General features: G+C 41.1%; 1 protein-coding gene across 1 annotated transcript in view; it reads right to left on the bottom strand.

Moving 5' to 3' along the window:
- Positions 1-24732, bottom strand: part of SUMF1 (sulfatase modifying factor 1) — a 93999-nt gene that overhangs the window by 26318 nt on the left and 42949 nt on the right. Inside the window, exons 6-7 of the mRNA XM_054976235.1 lie at positions 23694-23808; positions 18623-18736 (exon numbers count right to left, since the gene is read on the bottom strand). Coding sequence (XP_054832210.1) covers positions 18623-18736; positions 23694-23808 — 229 coding nt within the window. The remainder of the gene's footprint in view (positions 1-18622; positions 18737-23693; positions 23809-24732) is intronic.

Genomic DNA, 24732 nt, shown 5'->3' with positions numbered 1-24732 from the left:
CATTGTCCGTCATGAACCTTTCCATTTCCAATTCAGATCTGATGCGCTTTCTTACTCCTCCAAATTCAAAAGATATCCCTTCCGGTAATTCCCATCTATATCTTACTTTCATATCTTTCAAAGTCTGGACTAACACTTTGTATTTTTTCCGGTCCAAGAGCACCGATCTGGGTAACTCCTTCATAATGATAATTGTCTTGCCATCAACTATCAGTGGATCTTGAAATTGCTTGGTCACTATCATTTCCCTTACATTCCTTGTCGTAAATTGCACTATCACATCCCTTGGTACCTTTCTCTGGGTCGCAAATCTGGAATTTATTCGGTACACCACATCCAGGAAAGCCACAACCTCCTCCTCCTCCTTTTCCAGGTATTCAGCTAACACTTCAGTCACCTGTTCTTGTGCTGTCTTTCCTTCTACTTCCGGCAAACCTCGAAACCTCAGCTGCTTCTCCATGTATTTACTCTCCGCAACTGCCATTCTTCCCCTCATTACTCTCATATCCGTTCGCTGCGTCTCTGTAAGGTTGTCCATCGCCTTCTCCACATCGTTAACTTTTTGCTGCGCTGCCTGCAAGTCGGTTTGTATCGTCTCCATTCCCTTTTTTACTTCTGCCAGCTCATTTTTAACTGTCTCTTTGACATCTTTGACTTCTTTCACCAACTCCAATTTTGTTTCTTTAAGCTCCTTTAGCATTTCACAGAATTTTTTGTCCAAGTTCTCTATGGCTGCTTGCCACTCTTTCTTCGACATCGTGGGGCTTGATTTACCTCGCTCCCACGAGTCTGCACGTTTTCTTAGCTCCGTGGCGTCCAAATTGATAATCCTTTTAACTAATTTAAAAGTCCCGGTCCTTTAAATAAACAAAAATCGCTCCGAAAATCCAAAATGTCGGGCGTCTTTTCTCTATGGTTTCTCTGTACCCTTTTGCAATCCAAGATGTCCTACTTCCGCCCTTGCTGAAGCCAAAGCCCTTCCCTGTTCAAAAATGGCGATGCCCTTCTTCCTGTCTTCCAGTAGGGGCCGTCTCCTTCTGACGACTCTATCACTATTACGTACTTCCTGTTTCCCGACTCTCCGCTGCAGCTCTCGCGATGGTAGAAATTTTCCCACAGCCTGCTATCGATTCTCAACCACAGGTATAATAAACAAATGTCCCTTTTCTTAAATTACTTCTTTTTACTTAGTCCTTTTTCCAATCTATTTCTTGCCGGGTTTCCCCCTCCTTATAATAAGTCTGTTGCAGTTTAAAAAGTCCTTTTAAAACTTCGTTACTCTTAACAGTCCATCCCAATTCAGGAGATAGTGATCTTTACCTTTTCAAACGTCTTTCTGGGTTGTAATCACTGCTTCAATCTTAAGTTCTCTTTCCGTTTGTTTTCCCCCTGTTGAAGCTTGGGCACAAAGGTCTTATGCCAGCCGCACTGGCCCCGGGTCTGCCGCAGAGATCTATGCCGACCTGTCGAAGGGTGGGACCTCAAGGGTCGAGAGAGAGTCCTTAGCGCAGAACCCCCCCTCGCCCGAGATTGACGCGCCCTGAGGTCTTTGAGTGTTCTTTGCCTGTTCTCCGCCTGAGAGCAGGTGGCCGGGGGCTATTTGTGCCCCTCCGGCCGCTGAAACGGCAGCCCGGTCAGCTCTGCACTTAGAGCTGCGTTAGACCTCCATGGATCCCAAACCGGAAGTCCTGATGCAGCAAGTTTTTACAAGTCCACTGTAGAAGAACAAAGTCCCATTCTTCCCCACCTCTTGTTATTCAGTTCAGTCATGGAGGAAGGTCTGCTCTGGGAGATTGCAATAGATCAGGCTGGGTGGGGGCTCATGCAGTGGTAGAAGCATTCCATGTGGTATATGAGCTCCAAATTATTCAGTACCTTTAGGTTGCCTAAGCTAGATATGGTGCATTCAGATGGCAAAACAATTACTTTGTGACAGGCATGAACATGGCTTGTTACCATGCTCTCACATTCACTCTTTACTTTTCTTGTGCACAAAGTGCAATGAAAGACTTCCCAGATTTTGAAGTCCACCATTAAATTCCAGTTTGCCATGATGTCTAAATGCATGCACATGTTCAACTTGGAGCTTAAGCTTTCTTACAAACCAGGATTAAACTGTGGTCTAGTATCCCGTCTTGTGGGGAAAAGGCAAACTTCCAATTTGTCAAGGTGCCCATCTTTGAACATTATGACAAAATGGAGTTTAGCTGAGTGTTTTCAAAACTGAGAGGTCTTCTATCAAACTTGCAGAAGTGTGGCAACAAGACAGGTTCATCTTTGTTGTGAACAAACTTCTGATTGTGATGTTTGAATGCAGCCATAGATGTATTCAGAAATTAGACATATTTCAAGAAAAATTTCACTGTGTGTGGTTTGAATGGAGAGCTATTACTTTTTGTATATGACCTTGGGAGCCCTAAAAATGCCTACAGTATATACTTAGGCTTTATCAGGCAAAAGGCCATTTCATATCATCCATCTATAGAAGCAAATAGTGTGCTGATGAAAAGTATAATGGGCAGAGAAAGGATCAGTTATAGATCTATGTCTGCAAACTGCAAGATGACAGTAAATATATATGTACAGGGCTTTCCATGGAATGAATAACTGGATGCTTCTGCTCCTTCCTCCTCTAAATCTATCAGGCAGCCTTGAAGAGAATCAGTTTTTTGACAACTGTCTTTTCCCTTTTAACTGTTATGTCAGTTTGGTGTAGTGGTTAAGGGTGCCAGAACTCTAATTTGGAGAACTGGGTTTGATTCCCCACTCCTCCACTTGAAGCCAGCTGGGTGACCTTGGGCCAGTCACAGCTCTCTGGAGCTCTCTCAGCCCCACCCACCTCAAAGGGTGTTTGTTGTGGGAATAACATACTTTGTAAACTGCTCTAAGTTGTCCTGAAGGATGGTATATAAATCAAATGTTTTGTTGTTGTTGTTGTTATTTGTCCTGTAAAGCCTGAGACTAACAAAATCCTCTTAACATTTCAGCTCAGAGCTTCTTTTCTACACCAAGTTTGCCATTATTATTATTATTATTTAGTAAACAGGGGGAATGGGAAACATGTTCTGGAAAGAGTTCCTGAGAAGTAGTTTTGCTGCTTAGTTTCATATGAGCACACATAAAGCTTCCTTATATTGCATCAGACCATTGGAGCATCAAGATCAATAATAACTGGCAGTGGCTTTCCAGGATCTCCAGCAGAGGTCTTACTACCTGGTCCTTCCATCTGGAGATACCAAAGATTGAACCTGGGATCTTCTGCATGCAAACCAGATGCTTTACCACTGAGCCACACCCCCTTCAACTGAGGAATTAGCCCTGCTCCTCAGTGGAAATGGATATTTAGGGTTGGATCTAAAGTTTGGTGCTTATTATTGAAAAGCACTTCCATCAGCAGAATGGAACTGTTCAGCCTCCTTCCTTCTCCAGCTCCCAAAATGGGTCCCTAAACTCCAGCAACAGTAATTTCAGATTAGCAGGTTGCAGTGTGGGGCAGGGAAAAGCATAAAAGTTCCTTTCTAATTACACAAGCACCTTCTGTTAACAGAACATTTTGTCTGGATTCAACCCTTACTTTGTTTTACTATCTGTGTGAAAACATCTGTGTGTACCAAGGCAAATACATTAAAAATGAGCTTTCTGCATGCATGAGGCATATCTCCTGTCATTCTAACTTCTTTTGACTTTAAATCCATTCTTATTTATATGTATTTGCTATATTATGTCCTGTTCCTTCTTCCAGAAGTGCATTTTATCATCACAACAACCCTATGAGGCAGTTTTGACTTAGAGGGAATGACTGGCCCAAGGCCTCCCAGTGAGTTTCATCTCAGTCAAAGACTTGAACTTGAGTTTCCCCAGCTGGAGTCCAACACTCTAGCCAATGCACCATTCTAACTCACACCATAGTTTATGGTGCCATTAATACCCTGCACTGGATTACAAGTATTCTAAAGGGAGGATTCTGAGAGACAATTTTAATACAGTGCAATATGGGTGTGTTGCCATCAATGTGCACTGGTATTCAGAACTGCACTGCCTAAAAGGATCCCAAGTGAAATTTGCAGGTGTAGAGTAGGTTGCCATAATATTAATTGTGTGCCATCAAGCTACAACTGACTCATGTGACTCCAGGACCATGAGGTTTTCAAGGCAAAAGATGACTAGAGGTCTGCCATTGCCCTTTTCTGTATAGCAACTTTTCTTCCTTGGTGGTCTCCCATCTAACCACTAACCATGGTTGACCTTGCTGAACTTCTAAGCTCTGGCAAGATCGGACTAGTCTGGGCAATTAGGCTGCTAGATTGCCATAACCATTTGATTTTTGCAAAATGTTTTCTAATGTATTAATGACAGTCTTTATTGATGTTTCTCATACATGATGGCTGATTATATCTATTACTTTATACATTCAAGTAGATGATCACGTGCTAAATAAACTGAACTGTAACGGATCCAGTCAACCATCCCATTCAATGAAGCTCTAAACACAGATATGCTGATTTCATACAGGTGGCTGCTTTTACCATAACCTCAAGAGAGCAGCTCTTCCACCAGATCCCTGGAATCTTTCACAGTGTACCAGCACCCTCAATCTTGCCAGTATACACACAGGTTGTATACAATTTCACAATGCCAATTTCATGAAAACAGATTTCTGCTGGAGGTTTTTCAGTAAATCTGTATCTAAAACAGAATGCGAAATGGGCTTCATATAGCAATCTTTCATAACTAAATTAGTAAATTAAAAAATGCTTGTAAAGAATTCCACTAACAGAAAGTCTTGACAGAGTCATTTAGATAAATACAACTTTAAAGGGATGGGCTTGCTTTGTTAAAGGAAAAACGCACAAGGAGCTGCTAAAACAAAGTGAAAAGTTAAGCAGGGAAGAGAAGGACCATGAAGCCAAACACACAACAGCCTCCCAAGAATATAGACTGATTTAGAAATTCAGTTTGATTTTCTCTCAACAACCCTGAAAGAATCTGAACAGAAAATCTGTTATCTTTTATAGCCAAGCCTCTTTGTTGTTTTGTAATTCCATTTGTTCTTGCTTTGGATTCCATTCTGGTCTGCAGGCTCTTGACAGCTTTAAGTATATTTTTAAAAATATATAACAGCAGAATACAATGTACAAAAAGGATGGCAGAACTCCAGTGCAGCTTCATTCCCCAGCAAAAATCACAGGCATGAAAGACCAGCTCAAATAGGAAGTACTTTTATTGCTTCTGGAAGATCCTCAGGCTTTGTTGAGTCCCTAGAGAAGCAACCGCCACAATCACAATTAAAAACTTCTCTGTAGTTCTCAAACCTTCCTGGAGTTGGTGCACTGATGGCCCCATTTAGATAGTCACCTACCTCAGTTTTAGAGAACACAGGAACAAAGCAGTCACTGTAATACAAAGTGCCCAGGCTTGTCTCTCCCACCACAGCTTTAATGTATCATGTAACGAAAACCAATGTGACTGAAGAGACGGTATTAAAAGAAAGAACATAGACAAAACTGCTTGGCTGAAAAATAGTCAATTTGCCTCAAATAATCAATTCACCATTCTTTATCTAGGTCATGGCTGTCTACTCTCAAAGACAGCCACTCTCCAGGATATACCACTGAGCAATGGCTCCTCCCAAAAGAAGAGGCACAGTGTGGCCAACAGATGCAACAATGGATAATTCTGGGCCCAAAGCTCTGGAGACAACAAGAAAGGCCAGTTATAATGATCAAGGCCAGTTATAATGATCAAGATACAGAATCATCACTCCATGGATCAAAGATTCAGTAGGGATAGACAGAACAGAACAAAGAAGCCAGGATTTGGCCCCCAAATTTATGTAATTTATAGTCCATCTTTCTTACCAAGACTTGAGGCTGATTACACAGTGTAAATCAATACAATCCGACCAACAGCATGGAAACATCCAACAAACAATGCTAGAGTCCTCTCATTCTCACCTGAAGATGAAATCTTAGCTAAATTTCCCATACTATTTATTGGTTCTTGAAAGTTTAAAAAAAACCAAAACTTTTGTATAATAATTTTAAAAATACAAGCTAAGCTGGTGTTTGACAACAAGCATTCATGAAGGGCTGCACAATATTTCAGTGTAACAACCTGTAGGGACTGTGCCAGGAGCTGTGCTCCTTTCACCCACTAGAGGAACACTTTTGCCTGCATTAATAAAGTGGGGAGAGGGGACAATCTACCAATGTAGATTGCCTTGTGACAGGCAATGAGTTGGGTCCTGCCTGCTTTTCAGTTCAACCTCAACAAATTCCTCTGCATGCTACAGTCCCCAGCTTTTGTCCATGCAGGTCTCATGATCCCCAGCATACTCAGACTAGCCTGGAAGACAACTGCCTACCTTGACACAGCTAATCTAGCCACCTGGATTCATGCCACAGTAACATCAAGACTAGACTACTGTAATATACTCTACATAGGTCTCCCCTTAAAGTCAATTCAGAGACTCCTGCTGGTGCAGAATGCTACACTCATTTACTCTCAGGAGCTAGATAGAGCATGCATATCATTCTCATTCTGCAGTCACTCCAGTGGCTGCCCATCAGTTACTGGGCTTAATTCAAGGTCATGATGACTATCACATTTAAAACCCTTCATTACCTTGGCTCCTCTTATCTGTGCAACTGCCTCTCTCTCTCTCTATTCCACCATGATGGCTTCTCTCATCTGAACAGGGACTTCTGTAGATAGTATCCTGCATTTGGGCAAAATCAACAGCTGCCTGTACATGTTCTTTATCTGTGATAACCTCCACCTTATAGAATGGCCTACCTAACAAGGTCAGGAAAGTTCCCACTCTCCTGGCTTTCCAAAAAGCAATGCAAAGTTGAATTATTCAGGAGGGCTTTTGACTCAGATTATAGGTCTGTGTCATAAGAAATACCTCAGAGAGATGCCTTAGTAGGGAAAGGGACTATAGACTATGCTATTGGGTACTGTCTCCTGATTGTAAATATACTCCTACTGGGGAATTTCGATGTTGCTAAAGATTTTATACCATGGACAGCCAAAAAGACCAATAAGTGGGTTTTAGATCAAATCAAGGCCGAATTCTCCCTAGAAGCTAAAATGACAAAACTGAGGCTAAATAGTAGAGTCCAGTAGCACCTTTAAGACTAGTCAACATTACTGTAGCATAAGCTTTCAAGAACCACAGTTCTATAATAATATAATAATAGTAACATTCGATTTATATACCGCCCTTCAGGATGACTTAACACCCACTCAGAGTGGTTTACAAAGTATGTCACTATTATCCCCACAACAAAACACTCTGTGAGGTGGGTGGGTTTGAGAGAGCTAGAAGCTGAAACTGACCCAAGGTCACCCAGCTAGCTTCAAGTGGAGGAGTGAGGAATCAAACCCAGTTCTACAGATTAGAGTCCCATGCTCTTAACCACTACACCAAACAGGTGCATCTGACAAAGAGAACTGTGGTTCTCGAAAGCTTATGCTACAGTAAAATTGGTTAATCTTAAAGGTGCTACTGGACTCTTTACTATTTTGCTACTACTGACTAACACGACTAACTCCTCTGGAAAACTGAGGCTATCGTACTTTGGTCACATCATGAGAAGACAAGATTTTCTGGAAAAGACAATAATGCCAGGAAAAGTGGAAGGTGGTAGGAAAAGAGGAAGACCTAAAATGAGATGGCTTGACTCAATAAAAGAAGCCATGTCCTCCACTTTGCAAGATCTGAGCAAGTCTGTTAATGACAGGACATTTTAGAGGTCTTTCATTCATAGGCTCACGATAGGTTGGAGGCTTCTTGACGGCACATAACAAAACTAGAACTAATTAACGTGACATCTTTGTCATGTTAATTAGTTCTACTTTTGTTATAAGAAAGATTTTCATCTCTGTGCTCAGCTTTAAGCTTGTTTTCAAGTTTTCTGCTACCACATCCTATTGTATCTGTTCACTGAATGTCCTAATTGTTGAATCATATTATATCTTGCATAGTGAATGTCCTAGCTGTTAGTTATATTGTATTTCACTTGCCCTGTGTAATCCACCTTGGGTCTCAGTGAGAAAGGTGGACTATAAATAAATAAACACACGAAGCTGCTTTATATTAAATCAGATCATCAAAACACCAGGGTCTTTCACATCACCTACTTCCTGATCCTTTCAACTGGATATGTCAGAGATTGAACCTAGGACCTGCTGCTCACAAAACAGATGCCCCACCACTTAGTCATAGCCCTGCCCCATAGTATAGTCTTTTCGGTGTTCAAAGAGGAGTCCTCTTTTTCACCAGCAGAAAGGTTGGGTGGATCCAACCCAGTAGGTGCCTGTGTCTGTGTATTCATGTTCAAGTTATTTGTAAGAATCAGAAAGGTCATCAAGAAATCATAAGCTGCGTGCATGCACGTATGCAGAGCACCACTTGCTTGCTTTTCCATGAGAATCTAAAACAGGCAGAACTTAGGGCCAAGCTACACATGACGAATGACACTTGAATGGCAAGTGTATTTCTCCCTGTTCACTTGCCCTCCACTCAATCCACTTGCCGTTCAAGTGTCATTCGTCATGTGTAGCTTGGCCCTATGTTTCCTGCACTCAGCTTCAAGACCCCAGCTAGAGAGCATGGAGAAGCAACACAGAACAACTTCCAAAAACACAATGGCTTTTCCAAAGGAAAGAGGAACTACAGCAGAAGCTTATATGGCCTTGGAACCAGGCTGGCCAGCTGCGGATGGCATGCTGGGTGTCTGCCTATTTTGTCCAAGTGGTGACATTGGCTATGGAAATAAGCTGGGAGAAGGAAAGAGGCAGTAAAAAGGCTAGAGGCTGGACTATCTAACTTCTAGGAAGAGCTGCAATTCATCGATCCAGTGGGTATATTTAGTGTGTAAGTGGGACAAGCTACTGCTTTTGCTGGGAGATTGCAGAGCTGCTTCTGTCTGGCCTCTTCCCTTCCCTTGGATATGATAATACCTGGCTTCTCTCTCTTCTTTCTTCCTGCCATCCAGAACCTGGACCCAGGAGGAGAAAGTGAGAGAAGTCGATAGACCGGAAGATGGACTGCCAACCCAATCTATAGCCCGAAAGAAACTACAATGAAATCTGCAAATAAGAAGGAAAGAAAGATTCTAGGTAACACAAGCCACATTACAGCGTAATAAAAACTTGTTTAACTAGTGCTTCTTCAAACATTTAAATAGTCCACATCTGCTAACACTTAAGAAATTCACTGAGACACTGATCAGTAACTTTGCATGTACGTAAAATGGAAGGCTCCAACTTCCTGTGATGCCACAGATCTAAATTAGCCCCTGGGTGATGAAAGATGCAGTTTTGCCCAGCAACCAGTCTCTAGGTTAAGCCAAACAGCTCATTTATCGTGCTTGGCTGCTTCTCCGCAAGCCGATAAGATACAGTTGACAAAACAGGAGCTGGGCAGCAGTTCCTCCTTTCTCCCCCACACATGTTATGCACATACAAGTGGCAGAATGAACTACTCTAGACCATGGGAACCATCAGCAATTCCACACATCATCAAGCTCCAAAACTGGACATGTTTTTTAAAAAGCACTCTGGATAATACTACCATAATCAAAGTTTCCAGCACTACTGTTACTCTTGCACTACTTGGAGAATTTGTCTTTACTGCTCTAGTGTTTTGGAGACCTGACAAAACAAATGCTGACTCTGTTTTGGTTAAGAGTGGCAGGACTCTAATCTGAGGAACTGGGTTTGAGACCCCACTCCTCTACTTGGGTGATCTTGGGTCAGTCACAGCTTCTTGGAGCTCTCTCAGCCCCACCCACCTCACAGGGTGATTGTCGTGAGGATAAAAACAACACACTTTGTAAACCGCTCTGAGTGGTCATTAAGTTGTCCTGAAGGGTGGTATATACATTGAATGTTATTATGTTGTTATTATTATAATTAACTATCCCCAGATAGAAGTGATCTGCAGGATCTTCATATTCGCTAGATGAGAAGACTTCGGCTTAATCCTTTTTAAGCACATTCTGAGCTATGTATAGGGAGACAGTATAGTTTAGGGCTAAAAGTGAAATTCTAAGGAGACATACTCAGAAGTAAATCCTACCAAGGTTAACAAGACTTATAGCACAATCCTAAACAGAATTACTCCAGTCCAAGCCCACTGAAATCAATAGACTTAGGGCCAAGCTACACATGACGAATGACACTTGAACGGCAAGTGGATTGAGTGGAGGGCAAGTGAACAGGGAGAAATACACTTGCTGTTCAAGTGTCATTTGTCACTTGTAGCTTGGCCCTTAGACTGAAGTAATTCTTCTTAGGATTGCTCTGTTAGTTTGTACAAACTGCTCTTTGGATTGCAGCTTTAGATACTGAGCTGTCATCCAGGATGTCCCCAGTCAAATTTTATCTCTGCTATAATAACAATGACAACAACAATGACAATAGCAGCAACAACATTCGATTTATATACCGCCCTTCAGGGTGACTTAACACCCACTCAGAGCGGTTTACAAAGTATGTTATTATTATCCCCACAACAAAACACCCTGTGAGGTGGGTGGGGCTGAGAGAGTGCCTAGAAGCTGTGACTGACCCAAGGTCTCCCAGCTGGCTTCAAGTGGGGGAGTGGAATCAAACCTGGTTCTCCAAATTAGAGTCCTGCACTTTAACCACTACACCAACTGGCTACAAACCATTTATTTCAAACATTTATAAGCTTGCCTTTCTCCCAGACAACAAGGACTCAAGGCGAGTACATCAGTGAAATCAACACAAATTCGAGGAACTAAAAACAACCAGCAGAAAAACTTGAACAGTCAAATGCCAACACAAACCACCACACAGCGATCATCCTGAAAGCTAAAGGTTCTTCTAATGAAGACTCAACAACACTGTAAAGAAAGAGATGTAAATCTTGTAATTTCCTGTGGAAGGCTATTCCTCAACATGAGTACAACCACAGAAAAGTGGCTAGAGTCTGCCCTTAGGTGATACTTGCCATCAGTCTCAATTTGGAGATAATACTGGTATATCTTATAAGGCCACAACAAGATCATGCACAGAAAAACTTTTTTGAACTTTGAAAACTCTGTAGAAATGTTAAATATTATCACCATCTTCGGGTCTCCCAAATCTAGCCTTCAGAGGAATCAGCAATCTATGGACATGGAGACGCCAACGAAAGGAAAACAACTGGCTGCCAGCTTGAAATACCCAGGCTGAGTGTTTTTTCTTTCTCCTGCTGCATGTATTTATTGCCTGGACATGGCCAGAGCATGAGCCAAAAGGAAAGAGCCTAAGGGCTCTTGGGTCACAGCCTGTGGCATTTGTCGGGTAGATTACCTGTTAGCCATCAGCCCAGGATGTCATGTTTATTTTGATTGTTTTCATACTATGTTGTAAGTAAATTTACTTAAAGCATATTTTGTAAGCCACTTTAGGTCCCTATTGGGAAGAAAAGTGGGATAAAAATATACTAAAATTCAACCCCATTATTCACTTTCAATGCATTTTGAAAGGACAAGACTCAAGTAATGTAAAACTTAATCAAGAAAGTTGTCTGAAAGCTGTCTGAATGTCATAGAACCAGAAACTTTCATTTTTACACTCAGATGATTCAAAGCATTTGCGCATCTCTTGAGGCCCCTCAGAAAACACCTTGGCAGCTGCAGTTATCTTTTCAGAGAGCAGATAATTCTACATGCCTTGAATTAATCGAGCTTATAAATGAGGACTTCTGGCTATGTGAGATTCACACTGTCTTATGAGTAAATGTTACTTTTGCTAATCTTAGCCCTTGAAAAAATGTTTTCCTCAAAACGCAGTGGGAAGAACATTAGCTTGCCTCCCCCCATAACTGTCCTGACATTTTTACTTGGGATACAACTCCCTGGTGCCACTTTTTGTTTTAGAATTAGGCCTTTATTTTGAAGTTTAATTTCACAGCCTCTGGAGCCACACCTTTCTTTCAGCAAATAGTGCTCAGCTGGTAAGCTGCTGCCCCATACCTTGGCTCGTGTTTCAGGCAAGGAACAGGGTCAGTCCTACGGAAATGCAGCACATTTCCGTAGGAAATGCAGCAGAGCAGGACAGCAAGATGGGAGAACGGACGAAAGAAAATACTTCTTCACTCAAAAAATGACTGACTTTCAGAAGCTGTTGTTGAACATGATCATACCAAAGGCTCCCTGCTATAGTGGGAGGTCTCTCACTGGCAGCAGAGGTGGGAGAGAAAACAATCTAAATGGCAGTGCTGGAGGTGTCACTTCCAGGGAAAACCCAGCAGTGACATTGCATAGCTCTAGTAATTGCTGGAAATTCTATGGTTTTGCCACAGAGTTGGTGGAATTTTTTTTCTGGTGATTTCTAAAGCTACCTTACATAGTGTTGCAGTTAACATCATGCCCCCCCCCTCCTCCCATTGGTTGCCAAGCTCATCCTGGCAATTAATGGAGAATCAGACCTTGGGCTATTAATCCCAGTCTATTCAACCTAGCAGCAATTCTCCAAGGCCTAAGACCTTTCCTAGTCCTGCTATCTGCAATCTTTTTGCACTGGAGTGCCTTGGGTGCATACAAAGCATGGTTACATCACTGAGTCAGTGCGTCTCCTCCTTGCTCCTGATTCCATCACTAGAACGAGAATTAAGCCACAGCTGTGAGTTTGGTGTGGGGAAAGGTTTGGGCTGCGAATCTGGTGTGTGTGGGGAGTCCCATATTTTTTCATAGTCAGCTACATCTGGGAAGGAAATCTTTTATACAAACAGCAATAATACAGGCATCTTTTGTAATTTCATACAGGCCTAGGGTAATCCTTGCTGTTTTATGTTATTTTATCAGTTTTTCTCCATTAGAATCTAATAATTGTGAAAATCTGCTTGAAACAACTTTCTTTCTTGCTAAATGCTACGTATCTCAGAAAATAGTATTTGACAAATTTTAAAATAACCAAGAATTTAAGCAGCATGGTATGGAGCAGCCTTTCTTATGCACTACATAAATATATAGGTAACACAAATTCTGCAACGGAAACTTGCCTCCAGGAGAATTTGTCCTAATTAAATTTGGTTGATGTGTTATTCAAATTAACGTAGTTAAGTGATGAGACTAAATTATGGCAGACTTTTCTTTACCCTTGAGTATTTAAGCTAAATGTGATACTTGGTGATTTTAAAAAGTGTATTATATACATAGTTTTCACTACCCTTTCTACAAGAAGTTTAGGAGAGCATATATGGCCTTTTCTCCGTCCTGGCCTTACAATAGCCTGAGGCTGTTAAGAGCAGCTGATGGCTACATAGGGATTTCAACCTGGATTTCCCTACGCTGTCACTATAACCACTCAATCACACTGACTCTTTTAAATGGTGTGGGAGTATGCAGGTTTGGGGGGGGGTGACCTTGGTTTAACCTTCCCAAATGTATTTGTTTATAGGTGTAAGCAAATGGTGTAAAATAAAGGGGTTCAAAGTAATTGTTGAAGGGGAAGCGGCATGGTATAGCCTGATCTCATCAGATCCTGGAAGCTAAGCAGAGCCTGTACTTGGATCGGAGACTGCCAAGGAAGGCTCTGCGGAGGAAGGCACTGGCAAACCATCTTTGCTTTTCACTTGCCTTGAAAGCCCCTGTCTGGGGTCTTCATAAGTTGATTGTGACTTGACACATGCACAAACACACACAAGCATTTTGTTGACACGTTTCATTTGTCTTGGAAAAAAAAGAAAAAATAGATGTCAAATTGAACATTTTTTACTAACATGACATGGAAAGAAGAAATAGCTAATCTAATTAACTGGCCTCCTGCTCCTGTTCTGTTAACATCTAGCAGTTGGCCACCAACCCCACAGGTTACTGTTATTGTTGGGTCGAATAATATGTGTCACTGCCTTTTAGAAATTGTATTGCTGTGTCTATTGATGTTTTTGTCTGTTTTTAAAGCTAATATGTTTATGTTATATATGTTGTATTCTGCTCTGAGCCCATTTGTGGGGAGAACAGATTAGAAGCAACAACAACGTAACGTTTAAAAATATTTAAGCAATAAGCAAACTTCTAGTTGTTACAGCTTATGAAAACATTTCCTCAAGGTGAAAGGAAATGAATTAAGGCATGAACAAGATGGCATTTGATTATACAAAATGTATATTGTAAAATATAATTTGTCTCATATATATATATGAGACAAAATCTTGCAGCTTAACCTTTTCAAAAATCCTAACATTCATAATATTTATTTCCTATCATGCAAGAAAAAGCCACAATAGGAAAAAAAGGGGAAATACACATGTAAAAGAATAGTATTACATTTGTATTCACTGAAAGAAAAAACTACAGTCTTTACATCTTAACTAATGGATTCTTCCCAGTAGCCTGTTCCAACAGAACTAGAAAAACCTGGATTCTACTTATCGCTCTGTTACATCATCTGATCTTCCTGCTGCCTTAGGAATGTTAAGTGTCTACCATTCAATCTGTTTCAACCTAAAAATCACAGACGCTACATCTTTATTTTCCTTCATTCAAAGAGCATCCCATAAATATTGAAGAAGGAACTTTTGAAGCAGGTCACCTGGTTTCCAGCAACACACAATCTAAGGAACGGCACAGGAAACGGTAGAGAGACTGAATTGCAGCATCAGGAACAAGCCAACATTTGAGTACCATAAAGCGATAAAATACATTTAGGGAGGTTCTTCATTGGTATTATAACCTTAACTGTTTAAGAGCCAACAAGCAAGAGAATTGCTATATGTACGACAGAAATATGGCGGCAGAGGGAGAGAACTTTGTCACATATTTCAATGTATCAAAATATATGCTGTGCTGCCAGTACAAGCACAACATGCATATCTATCTTATCATTGTTTTGTACTGGCAAACTGGGAGGGGGGGCACCCTTTTGACAAGTCACACTACTTGTTTTCATTTCTCTCAACAACAGGTTATTTGAGGAAGGGGGGGAGAAGCACAGCTCATGCCTTATGGAGAACAGGAACATGGAGTACACAACACAGCAGAGCTCAAAATGAAGCTACAGCCACTCACTTAGGGCCAAGCTACAAGTGACGAATGACACTTGAATGGCAAGTGGATTGAGTGGAGGGCAAGTGAACAGGGAGAAATACACTTGCCATTCAAGTGTCATTCGTCACTTGTAGCTTGGCCCTAAGATGCCTTTAATATAGCCTAGCCAAGTTCACAGATTAAAATATACTACCTATAGAGTCTACATAAAACTTCCACACTTAAAGCAAGCATGCCTCTGAAGACCAGTTTACTGGCAATGCACCACAGGGACTGCTGTTATGCTCATGCCATTTGTGAGCTTTTGAGAAGAATATGTTTCCACCACTGTGGTAAAGTGGTGGGCCTCCGCTGGCCTGAAAAAAGGAGTGTATAAAATCTTAACCCTCCCTGTGAAGGCTATCCACCATCCTGTTTTAAATGTGTATTAATACACTGTTATTTTAATGTTTTAATGTAGATGAATTTTTAATTGTATTTTAATATGTTGTTATCCGCCCTGAGTCCGCTCACGGGGAGGGTGGAATAGAAATTTGAAATAAATAAAATAAAAATAAATAAAAATAAACAGTATGTGGGTTTACATCATGGGTTCTTAACCAGACATGATTTTACTCCCGGGGTGACAGAAGGGGGTCGGGGAGTGATTTATAAGATGCTGGGATATATTGAAGATTTAAAGTTTTTAATATGAAAACTGATCTAAACTTGAGACTACAAGCATTTGTTTAGTTAAACTAGACTTGTAATAATTGGTTACTGGGGAATATCTTGCTTGGGCCTCTAGTTGTCCAGTAACTAGGCCCAGGCAGATGTTGCCCTGGTAACCATCGATTACATAATTGTTTTTTGCCTACATCCTGGAGACTAGATGAGTTCTTTTGCTCCTGTTTGCTCTGTATGGACTTAGTCCATTAAAGCTGCTTCTGCTGAAATCCAGCTGTGGAGTCAATTATTCAGCAGATCTGTGCCTAACAGGGAAAATTCTAGTCTTATCATGTCAGGAAAGAAGGGAAAATATTTGGAAGAATACAAGAAGTTTGGATTCATATGTTCAGCCAATTGTGATGGAACAGAAAAGCCGCAGTGTGTTCTATGTGGTAAAGTTTTCCACAATGACACCATGAAGCTTTCAAAGCTTTATGAAAACTTCAGGGGAAAAAAGTCTCTAAAAAATTCTCAAGATAGCCTCAATATTTTTAAGCAGAAGGCAGCTCTGTTCCAGTCACTGGGGACACTGCCAAAACTGTGATTTTTATCACCACAGAAGCCAGCTCTGGAGGCATCCAACAAAGTCGATTACTTCATTCGAAAAATAAAAAGCCCCATACAATTGGTGAAACTCTGATTCAGCCATGTGCCTTGGAAGTGGTTGGATTGGTTTGTGGAAAGCTGCAGATAAAACTTGTTGCAGAGATTCCAGTTTCAAATGACATCATTTTCTCTCAAATTATCAACATGCTAGATGACATTTTGAGGCAAGTGGCAGAGGAACTAAGAAATACTGGCTTCCCCACTGCCTTGCAGATTGATGAAACCACAGATGAGGCTCAATTTAGTCAACTTTGTGTACATCAGAGAATCTTCAATCAAAGAGCAATTTTTAGTTTGTGAGCTTTTGAAAGCTACCACAAAGGCTTTAGATGCGTTCAAAATAATCACTGAGTTTTTTGGACATCATCAGTTGGACTGGAAAATAAACCTGGGGTCAATTTGCAATAATGGTGAATTTTCAATACTAGGAAAGAAATCCGCATTTACCCTAACTTGTAACAAAGGAGGCGCCACGAGTTAGTTAGATCTGATGGATCTGCAAAGCAAAATTATGCTGAAGCAGGATTTTGGTGTGAAAAGTCTTGGTGATCTCTGGTGCTCCCAAAGGAGCACCAGAAGGCTCGAGTCTCGCTACAAGTGACATCTTACATGCGAACGGCACTTGATCATTTTCACAAGTCTTTCTGGGAACTGAAGTCCCTCTCCCCCACCCCTTTTCCTTCTGTTCCTTCCCCTCTCTGTTAGAATGGCTGCCTGAAGAGACGGAGAAAGCCTACGACAGCAGCGTTTGCAAATCGTCTTGCTGGGGGGTGGGGGATGCTCTGGAGAAAGCTGACATGTCAGTTGAAATCCCTACTGAGCCCTCTGATTCCATTTGCAACCACATTTATGTGAATCAGGCTTTTCCACTTTGGTTGCCAATAAAACCAAGACTAGGAATTGGCCTGATGAAAGCCACGATACGAGTCTTGCCTTATCAAAAACTGTCCCTTAACACCAGATTATAATCGATAAAAAACAACAGCATAGTCATTGATCTTTTTTGCACTTTTGGTTTTTTGTTAACAATCAGCTTTCTTTTTGTTTTGTAATATTTTTAAGAAAAATAAGCTGTTTAACAAACCACTGTCAAGAGAGAAATTATTAAATGTAACAACCTCCCCTTCTGTTTTCCCTCTTCATTTAAAGCATTTTCTTCCCACCTCTCTGTGTTCAAGGCAGCATACAACAACAACAACAAAAAGACATTGGAGTTGAAACAGCAATATAAGACAGTAAAAAAACCCACACTTAATACAATCAACATCGTAAAAAATAAGGAAGACACCAGTTGTAGTTAGATAATATAAATCATACTGCCACTCAAAGTCAGGAGAAAAATGTACCAGCTCAGTCTTCTAGATTGTTCCATAACCTCAGAGCTGTGGGTATCTAGGCCCTATGTGCTATGATGACTGTTTTCACACAAGTAGAGAACATGGAATGGGGTCTATCAAAAGATCTCAACTGGTGGTCAGGAGGGGCCTACATATAGATTCTTACAGGAGTATGTTGCACTCTGATTATGTGAACAGCTTTACAGGGTCAAAATGAGCAGTTGCCCCACTATTGGTTGAGTAACCTCCTACTTCGCTATATCAGGTAGGAGGGAAGGCTGCACACTCTTAACCAGTGGAAACTCTTGGAACATTTTCAAGGACCACTTCATGTCAAATGCATTGCAACAGGTGATCATAGCAGTTACAAAGGCATGGATGACTACAGCAAGATCCCAGGATTCTAAGAAGAGACCCAGTCATCAGATGTGATTGATAGAAGGCAGACCCGGGCTTCTCCAAAAGCTGCCCTAAATTAAATATAAACACAGGGCCAAGCTACAAGTGACGAATGACACCAAGTGGATTGAGTGGAGTGCAAAAGAACAGGGAGAAATACACTTGTCGTTCAAGTGCCATTCGTCACTTGTAGCTTGGCCCACAGTCTGTGCAATTGTTCTGTTAAGGTAAGGCCCAACCACTCCATCATACATGGGAGATAGATGTACCACACACATGCTTTGCCCTGGAAACAAATGCTTCAGAATGCAGCAAGTATGTATTCAAGTGAGTTTTATCATATTTCAGAATGTCTGCCTTTACCTTTGTTGTTGAAATGATTTAGCTACATTTTGGCAAACAGCAGAGTTTGCTGCAAACCTGGGGTCTGTAAGAACAATTGCCTTCCTTCATCTCTCCCTCAATCTTTCTATGGGCTCTCAGGGGCTTGAACATGAGTTACAAAGGGTGTTTAGTTGGAAAAAGAGTATCTCCCATCTCACTTACTACTAACAAAATACTCACTGGGTTGTATGTTTCATCTGCAGAATGATTAACAGCCCACCAATCTGATGTCCACTCCCAGGAATTTCCCACCATGTTGTACAAGCCATAACCGTTTGGAGGAAATGCTGTCACCTACAGAAAAATACAAGACAAAGAGTATGGTCTGCAGTTCAATGCCTCAAGAACCAGTGGAGTAGTCTAGAGGAAACCAGAGGAGTGCACGATCTATAGACTGCTTGTTTTGCCTCTCTGCTTCTCCTGTCTTCGCAACTCTCACTCTCATCACTTCTGGCCTTTCGGCCGCAGTCCTTGTCTGCAGCTGCTAATTGCTCCAAGCATTAAGGAAGACAAAGCTGGGCTTTTGCTTAGTTTTTTCTTTTCTTTTTTAAAACAGGCATATAGTTGTTCAGTTAATTTCAACACGGCCCCCCTCTTTAGACCCAACAACATCCCTGAGGCAACTTATACAAATGAGCTTATTAGTCCAACAAGGGATAAGGTCAAAGACTCCTGCCATTGCTAACACTGAAAAGACTGGCCATTTCCTAAATCCAGCAAGGAGAACACATTTTCTTGGCTTCAATAAATACCTGCTGTTTGACAAGAGTCAAACATTTCAACAAATCAACTGATCCCATTTCCACCATTACAAAAATCTTTACTTAAAAGGCAGTGTAGTGTGCCTTGCTCCTGAAGAGCAAGTAACAAATATTCATTAGGACAAAATACTACACAGCTCCACCTTGGTATCTATCTCATTACCTTCAAAGCCTTTTCACCCTTAGCTATCTGGGTATTTCCCTACTTCTGGCCTTCAGTTCCCCAGCTCTACCAGCTATTTGAAGGTCATCTTTTCCCTTAACCAACTCTACACATTCTATTGCTCACCTAGTTTCAGCAGTCATAGAACCCCAATAAAAAAACTGACATTTTTCTTGCTAAGTGACAGTATGACTGCTTCATTGTTATGGATGAGGACAACTTGTTCTCAGACTTCATCAGGTTTTTAAAAATTTAATATATTTATAGATCCTATTGTTCAGTGGTAAACTGCTTTCATGTCGACTAATTAGCTGCAATACAATAAATTTCCACCCTGATCAGTGGGCAAGTAGCCGGATGTTTCTAATCAACGTGTCCTGTAACTGCATTAATGGGAACAAGCTTCCCTGCAACTCACAGAGCAAATAGCTTGCTCTTTAAACAGATGTCTTGATTTTCCACCAAATAAACTGAAAAGAGTCTTTCTTCTCAGCAAATTTCTGCTTTCCCCTTTCTTGTAAAATGTATTAATGGCTTACGATTATTTTTAAGATCTCATGGTGAGGAAAAGAACTACAAGGTAGTAAGGCTAAAGGTTATCATATCAAGAAAAGAAACTAAAGGTTATCAGGATACAAAAATTTTCAATCTCACCCACACATAGACACATCTAGTATGTATGTATGTATGTGTATCTTGAGATAAGGTTCCATTTCCTTTCACTTAAAGCTGAAATGTATCCTATCATCTTGATCCGTAGATGTCTTTGTTCCTCAGGATTTATTAGAACTAGTTTGGAGGCTACATATTCTTCATCTTGGACTGGTTAATTATTTCTTTACCAATCCCTAAAAAGAGAGAGGTTCTGCTTACAATTTAAAGTCTGTCAAGGCTCCACCTAACAAATTTTACTGATGCAAGTGTTGCATGATACCACATGATTTTGACACCCACCCTTTCCCCATTGTCACAAACTACAATATTAAAGCTCAAAAGTGATGTGTGAAAAATCTGGATTTTACAAGAATTAAGACTTATTCTTAAGACATTCTTAAGACTTATTCAGAAGGGTACCCTGAAAAACTTTAGGGGCCACTTTCCTCTAGTGAATGTACAGAAACAGGAACACAAATTAACTCCTCCGCTTTAGTTCCTGGGAATCAAATTTCATCAAAGCCTGAGTACAGTATGAATCAATGAAATTTTATAAGCTACTGCTGTCCTAAGCTAATGAGAATCCTTCTGCAACTTTTCCCAAGGATACATACTTTTAAAAGCTTCAACAAAAATTATGGAGGAACCTGGCTATGAGTCATCAAAACTAAAAAGGAAATTTCTTAGCTGGTGAAAAATAAAAAATAGCAATTTATTATATTTTCAGCTGCTTCCTCCAAAGATCTTAGAAGACTTTACAGACAATACAGTCTGTACATGGCTTCTTCCAGATTCATTTCATCCACCCAACAACTCTGTAAGGTAGGCTATCCTAGGGATACTGACTGGCTGAAAGTTCTCCCTTTTAAAATTGGCTGTTTGCTTTCCTAGTTGTCTTGGGGTCTCAGATCTGCACACTAAATGTTAGGAGTTCAACCCAATGAACACGCACAGCTGCCTTCTGAACCCAGGTAGAGCTGCTTGCTGCCATCACCTGTCTCCACCTTTCCCTTCTCTTTCAGCACTTATAAGATAGACTTGTGACCAGAATGGGTAGCTAATGGGTAAGTTTTCTGCAAGAGTTTCCTTCCAGACCAGACATCAGATTTTATACACTTTATTGACTAAGCATACTTACTAAAAACAAGATATTTGAGGACCATCTAGACAGAATACTATAGAATACTTTTTTAAAAAAAGGTGGAGCAAGGCTTCCCACACAGCCACGATACCTTGACAAAGGTTTGGCAAAGGATTGTACCCAAGACCCCTATTTACATTTTCCCTCAAGTTTTGGATTTCTCTTACTGAGAGCCGGACCACACAATACGAATTACACATGAATGACACGAAAACTTACTTACACGTGTTCCGTTGTTTTCAACTACACGTGCCAGGACTGCAGGACCTCCATCGAACCCGTATTCGCGGTGGTACAGGTTTTCTCCGCATACCTCCAAGATATCCCATCATGCATCTCCACTTTGCACATATAGGAAGCGGAAGATATAGGAAATAAGGACGCTCTGCATTGCTGACTTACTGATCATGGCTACAGTGGAGCAAAAATTTTTGAATGCGTGCCTGGACCAGGACACGTGCTCATCAATAGAATGCTGGACACAGGCATTTGGGGTAAGACAGGACTCCTGACACTCGCTTGGTCTTGTGTAATTCGTATCATGTGGTTCGACTCTGAGTCAATTAGAACTTGGAATAGAAATTCAAAACACCCTCCAAGGAGATGTCTGTCCGATCAATTCTAGAGCAGAGAATTGGAGGTAGTAACAGGATGACCAAACAGTGTTATGAGTATGTCCTTCTTCCACCTTCAATCACTATAAAACTGCCATCTCCATCCTGGGGAAAGTAGCCTGGGGTTTTATTGCCAACTAAAGACAAGCTTGCTTTATCATACAATCCATACACAAAAGAAGGCATGTGGCTTTCGATAATGTACTTTCAATACAGTGGATCCCAGGGTGGCATCTGGGCATTAAAGGTGGGTATTGCATCTGGAAAGGCTGAGTTTAAAGAAGACTTCTCTATACCGAATTGGTTATCATCATCATGTTCAGATCTCTTGGTTTTTGACCTGTTGTTGTAGACAAGATACTGAGCTGGATAGCTGATCCAAACAGTTGACGTATTATTATTATTTTACATTCTTACTATTACACATGCCACTTATAAAAAGAAACACCATGCTGGGGATCTTTGAAGCAATCTGCAGCTGTACATACATCACTAGTCTCACTGTAAGTCCTTTTAACTATGATTAATGCCAATGTACACTGCACTATGCTGACAAACAAAAGGAGGTGGGATTTGTGCTGAAGATGAGAGAGAATGTATAAACATATGGTCCATTCCAGTTCTGTGCAGATCAGCATATTAGGCCAGTACCAGCGGAGAAAGATAGGACAGATCAACACAGAAGAATTGGTTCTGGAACAGGTCCTCACCAAATCTCCCAAGTTTGCTGCACTGCTTGCCACCCCTCCCCCACCTTTGATTTATTTATTTATTTAAAACATTTGTACGCTGTCTTTCCATCCAAATAAGTCCACAAGGCAGCAAACAACTTACACTAAAATATTTAAAAATTTAAAATAACACGTGTATTATAAATACAATAAAAATAGACATATAAACAAAAAAACACATACAAACACACATGGACAAGGGCCAATAAGAGTTTACTGGGGGTATGCTAAAGGAAACAAAAAAGTCCTCACCTGCTGGTGGAAAACCATGACAGAGAGAGATGAGTGAATCTCCCTGAGAAGAGAGTTCCAGTTTTGTGCCACAAAAAAGAAGGCTCTTTCTCAGGTTGCCACCTGGCTAGCATTAGATGGCAGGGGCTCCCAAAGCAAGGCCTCTGAAGATGATCAGAGTGGATGGGTAGGTTAGTAGGGGAGAAGGTGGTCCTTAAGGTATGCTGGCCCCAAGCCGTATACGGCTTTAAGGTCAATATCAGCACCGCGAATTGGGTCTGGAAGCAAACTGGGAGACAGCGTAGATGGAACAAGAATGGAGTGATATGTTTCTCACAACCCACTCTGGCCATAGCATTCTATACCCATTGCAGCTTCTGGACAGTCTTCAAGGGCAGCCTCACATAAAGAGTAATACAATAATTTAATCTAGATGTTACCAAGGCATGCACCACAATGATAAGATCTTTCCTGCCCCAGAAGAGCAGTAGCTGGCTCACTAGCTGGAACTGGTGAAAGATGGCTCTGGCTACCGCTACCACGTTTACCCAACAGGAGGCCCAGCACCCCCAAGCTACAAAATTGTTTATTTAGGGGGAGCACAGCCCCATCCAGAACAGAAGATTCCTGGGTTAAACCTTCCCCCCACCAGTAGATCTTCCATTTTGTTGAGATTAAGTTTCAACTTGTTAGCCCTTATCCATCCTAAAACTGCCTCCGGGCATCTATTCATGGTTTCCACAGCCTCCTTTGGATCTGTTGGAAGTGCAAGATAGATAACATGATCTACACCCTGAGGACCCACTACGTGCATCAGACAAATTAAACTCTGAGAGTCTATGAAAACTTAGGCTGGAATAAAAGAAAGACTGCCACAACATTTCCATTTATTTTTGCACTCAAAATGTTATCTGTAGGCTCTGGGGATGCTGCTTGTCTGCTCTACTCATACATACAGGAGCAGTTCCTTTGTATCCATCCTCCTCAGTATTGCTCGCAGGGAATTCTCCCTGCCAGATATTAGCATAGTGCTGACCTCTTGGGTGAAGCTTGTTCCCCCATGGGAAGAGTCTGTTGAAAGAAGCACAGACAAATGTTATCCAGGAAAACAGTAGGCTGCTTTTGGCTTGGAGTCAAGAGAAAATCAAAGATAGTACGGGTCAGTGGCTACCAGTTTCAAAAGATTATTTTTGTGCATCGTTTTGTATAAGGCTATGTGCTGCACACATAGTGATACTTTAAAAAATGTGTTCAGTATCTTGCACTTATATGGTAGTTTTACCAGGCAGATGTACATATTAAAAAGAAACCCTGTTGATCTTACAAAGAAAATTGTTCCAAAATCTTATCGCCAAACAAAAACAAAAACCAGATGTTCAACAGTGCCATCCTAAACAGAGTTACCCTTTTCTAAGTCTACCGACTTCAAAAGACTTAGGGTATAACTGTGTTTAGGACAGCACTGTAAGAATATAAATACAGCTGTACAGATCAGAGCCTGAAAGCTGCATGAATAGACTATACAAAGCTGAATTTATTTTACATGATATACAATTAAGAGATGAGGATGGATATTTCTGTGGAGAGAGAAAAAGGGACTCTAGAATATCCTTGTAATTTAAGGATTTATCCTTTTAATGAAATTTTAAGAGAAACAGAAGGAATTACTGGATTACTTTTGGGGATTATAAATCAGAGACAGGATATTTGTTTAAGATACAAGTAGTCTATCACTTTTTCAGAGCCTTCGTTTTACTATGTAACACAAGCTGCAAACCTATGTCATCTAAAGCATCTCTAGCGGAGATATGGTTGCCAGTCCCCCACTGGGGGCAGGGGATCCCCAGCGTTCACCCTCTACCCCCACCCCCGCTTACTTGGCCAGCAGGGGAGGCATGGGCCTCTCAAGGACATGCTCCTGGGCGGCGTGGCATGCTCCTGGGGGCCCGATCCGGGCCCAAATTGGGTCAAATCAGGCCCGAATTAGACCGCTGC

The sequence above is a fragment of the Eublepharis macularius genome, chromosome 4 (genome assembly GCF_028583425.1).
Source record: "Eublepharis macularius isolate TG4126 chromosome 4, MPM_Emac_v1.0, whole genome shotgun sequence".
In the NCBI taxonomy this organism is placed as follows: Eukaryota; Metazoa; Chordata; class Lepidosauria; order Squamata; family Eublepharidae; genus Eublepharis; species Eublepharis macularius.
This window is presented reverse-complemented; position numbering and strand designations above follow the sequence as displayed.